The sequence below is a fragment of the Mus pahari genome, chromosome 14 (genome assembly GCF_900095145.1).
Source record: "Mus pahari chromosome 14, PAHARI_EIJ_v1.1, whole genome shotgun sequence".
Lineage (NCBI taxonomy): Eukaryota > Metazoa > Chordata > Mammalia > Rodentia > Muridae > Mus > Mus pahari.
This window is the reverse complement of record NC_034603.1, coordinates 63,781,514-63,783,916: the sequence shown is the minus strand read 5'-3', so window position 1 is coordinate 63,783,916 and position 2,403 is coordinate 63,781,514. Positions and strand designations below refer to the sequence as shown.

The window sequence follows — 2,403 nt, the reverse complement described above, 5'->3', positions numbered from 1 at the left end:
CAATGATGCTCCGCAATGATGCTCCGGAAATCTCTGTAGTGCCAAGTTCCAAAACACTTTGGTGATTTAGTGATGCCAGTGGGAAGGGGAGGGTCTGGTAAACCAGCCTCTGAGGGCTGCATTAGTGCAAAAGACGTGTGCCAGGAAAGGGGTGGTGGGATTACTTGGGACTAGGGTTGGGTTTGGGGGGGTTGTTTTGTGGGGGGGGGGGTATGTCACAAGGCAGTCGGTGCTATTGTAAGGTCTGCGGTGAATTGGCTGGATTAAGATTAAGGGTTGGTGGCGATTGGGCTCACACTCAAACACATCCTCCACCAGAAAAATCCCCGAGGACTCTCGACCTAGACATCCCAGGCCTACAAAGAGGAGTTGGGCTAAGAATGGGAAAGAAGAACTCTCTAAGCTCAAAGGCACTGAACTGAGTTGGAAGGGAAAGGGGAAGCCGGAGAGGATGGGCTGACTCTAGATCAAAGCCAAAAGGCCTTACTTGGACCTCTTGTGAGATGAGTGTCCCCAGGTCCCAAGACCTGTAGGATCCCCAGCCATCAATCATCCCTCCACCCCTAGATCTGAGAGATAAAAAAATACATTTCCCCACTCCTGCCCAGTTTCCTAAGGCAGCTCTAAACTGGTGCCTCAGCCTTGAGGAGGGTCACCAGGGCTGTGAAGTTTGGGAGAGGACTGGTCCAGCGTTGGAAGCCGGCCGGGTTACTTAGGAAGTTCAATTCAAGAGGTGATGGAACTGGGCGAGGCTTCTGGGGAGGTGCACCCAGACTGGTCGGAGGCATCTCCAGCAGCTTCCTTAGGGCAACCTGGAGGGCCTGCAGGCACCCTGCCCCCCTCTCGCTCGCGTTTCTTCTGCTTCATGCGCCGGTTCTGGAACCAGATCTTCACCTGCGTTTCATTGAGCTCCAGGGTGGCGGCGATCTCCACCCTCCGGGCACGGCTCAGGTATTTGTTGAAATGAAATTCCTTCTCCAGCTCTGTCAGCTGGCGCGTGGTGAAGTTTGTGCGGAGACCGCCGGGAGCGCCCAGTCCCAGCTCGGACACCTTCGCTAGGGGCGGGGCAGGGAGAAAAGCCACGTCAGTTCTCTCACCTCTTTCTCCCTCCCCTCCACTCCTCCTAGTCCAGGCTGGACCCTCATTCATCAACTACCGAATGCAGATCCTATGTGGCATCACACACACACTCCATTAGTAATTACGAAATCTAGAACCAGCCTTCCGCCCATACTCACCTTCAGACAAGAAATGTGAAATACAGGTTCCAAACTGGGCGCACGGACAAGATTGCGGAGACCTCCTTTGGGAGGAGGTAGCCCCGAACTTATCCCGTGGGAAAATCTCTGCTGACGTGAACCCGGAAAGTACTTACCTGCCAGTAAAAGCAGCTGAAGGAATGAATGAAGCCCTGGCTCAGGCCCCTTTGTGTATGCCTGAGCCAAGGAGAGGAAGTGGCTCCTCTGAGCCCTACCTGTCTTAGGTGGGTTTCTCTTGACCTTCATCCAGTCGAAGGTCCGGGGAGTGAGAGTGTTGGGTTCTGACGAGCAAGGCGATCCCTTGTCCTCAGAGAGAAGGTCGTAGGCTGATGCAAAGTTTGCGGTTTGCTCAGTTCCGTAAGGGGGCTGCGGCGGAGGATATGGCCCTGAGCCGACTCCACCCGCTCCATAGCTGTCGGGCAACCCCCCTAGCTGGGCTCCGTAGCTCGACGGATGAAAATAGCTTCCATCTCCTTCCGACTGACCCACAGAATAATACTGAGAAGGCCCATAGCTGGGGTTGCAGGCGGCTGGGGCGTACCCCGAGGGAGCGGGGCTGGGAAAGGACACCCCCAGGGGTGATGGCGGTTGCTGGACAGGATACCCCGAGTTTTGTTGGAGCGCTGAGCTGGGCAGCCCTCCACCATAGCGGCTCTCCCCTGCGTAGCTGTCAACGGCCGGAGCTGAGCAGGGGGGAAAGGAGGTTGGGGCGCTGTAGGCGCTGGGTCCCCGGTTACAAAGTGGGTACTCTAAAAAGGAACTCATCCTATTATAGTCCATGTAGAGGCCGAAGGAGGGTCGGGCCGTTTGGGGGAGACACCCTCTTGCCCTACAACCTTTCGGCAGTATGTCACAGCGCGGAAGCTTGGGTCCATGGCCTGGGCCAGCTTGGCCCGGCCAGCGATCCCCTAGGAAGGGGCTAGGGAGTGGGGGTGGGGGGGCACATGTGATCTCTCCCAGGCCAATGGGCTAAGCGGGCCAGAGTTTGGCAGTCCCAGCGCCCATCCATCACCCCCCAATCATTAGCATGACAAAGACACTTCAATCACTCTGAGCCCATCCATCTGAGAGCGACATGGAAGCGTCAAAAACATCTTTCTTCAAAGACTTTTTGGAAAGAAGGGACCAGAGGGAGAGGGGGGAG

At 56.3% G+C, this 2,403-nt stretch overlaps 1 protein-coding gene across 1 annotated transcript; it reads right to left on the bottom strand.

The window, feature by feature from the left end:
* Nucleotides 1-209: 209 nt before the first annotated feature.
* Nucleotides 210-2,102, bottom strand: Hoxb1 (homeobox B1). The gene is made up of 2 exons (XM_021213507.1): nucleotides 1,475-2,102; nucleotides 210-1,055 (listed from the first exon to the last, which is right to left on the bottom strand). Exons 1-2 carry the CDS (start codon nucleotides 2,037-2,039, stop codon nucleotides 727-729), a joined length of 894 nt encoding a protein of 297 aa, XP_021069166.1. The 5' UTR covers nucleotides 2,040-2,102; the 3' UTR covers nucleotides 210-726.
* Nucleotides 2,103-2,403: the final 301 nt, after the last annotated feature.

What these genes read in the sequence shown, in the direction of transcription:
- Hoxb1 (XM_021213507.1), bottom strand. Translation starts at nt 2,039, where the DNA reads ATGGACTATAATAGGATGAGTTCCTTTTTAGAGTACCCACTTTGTAAC. An exon ending in GAGAAACCCACCTAAGACAG is followed by an intron (nt 1,056 to 1,474) that starts GTAGGGCTCAGA and finishes CCCCGCCCCTAG; the next exon opens with CGAAGGTGTCCGAGCTGGGA.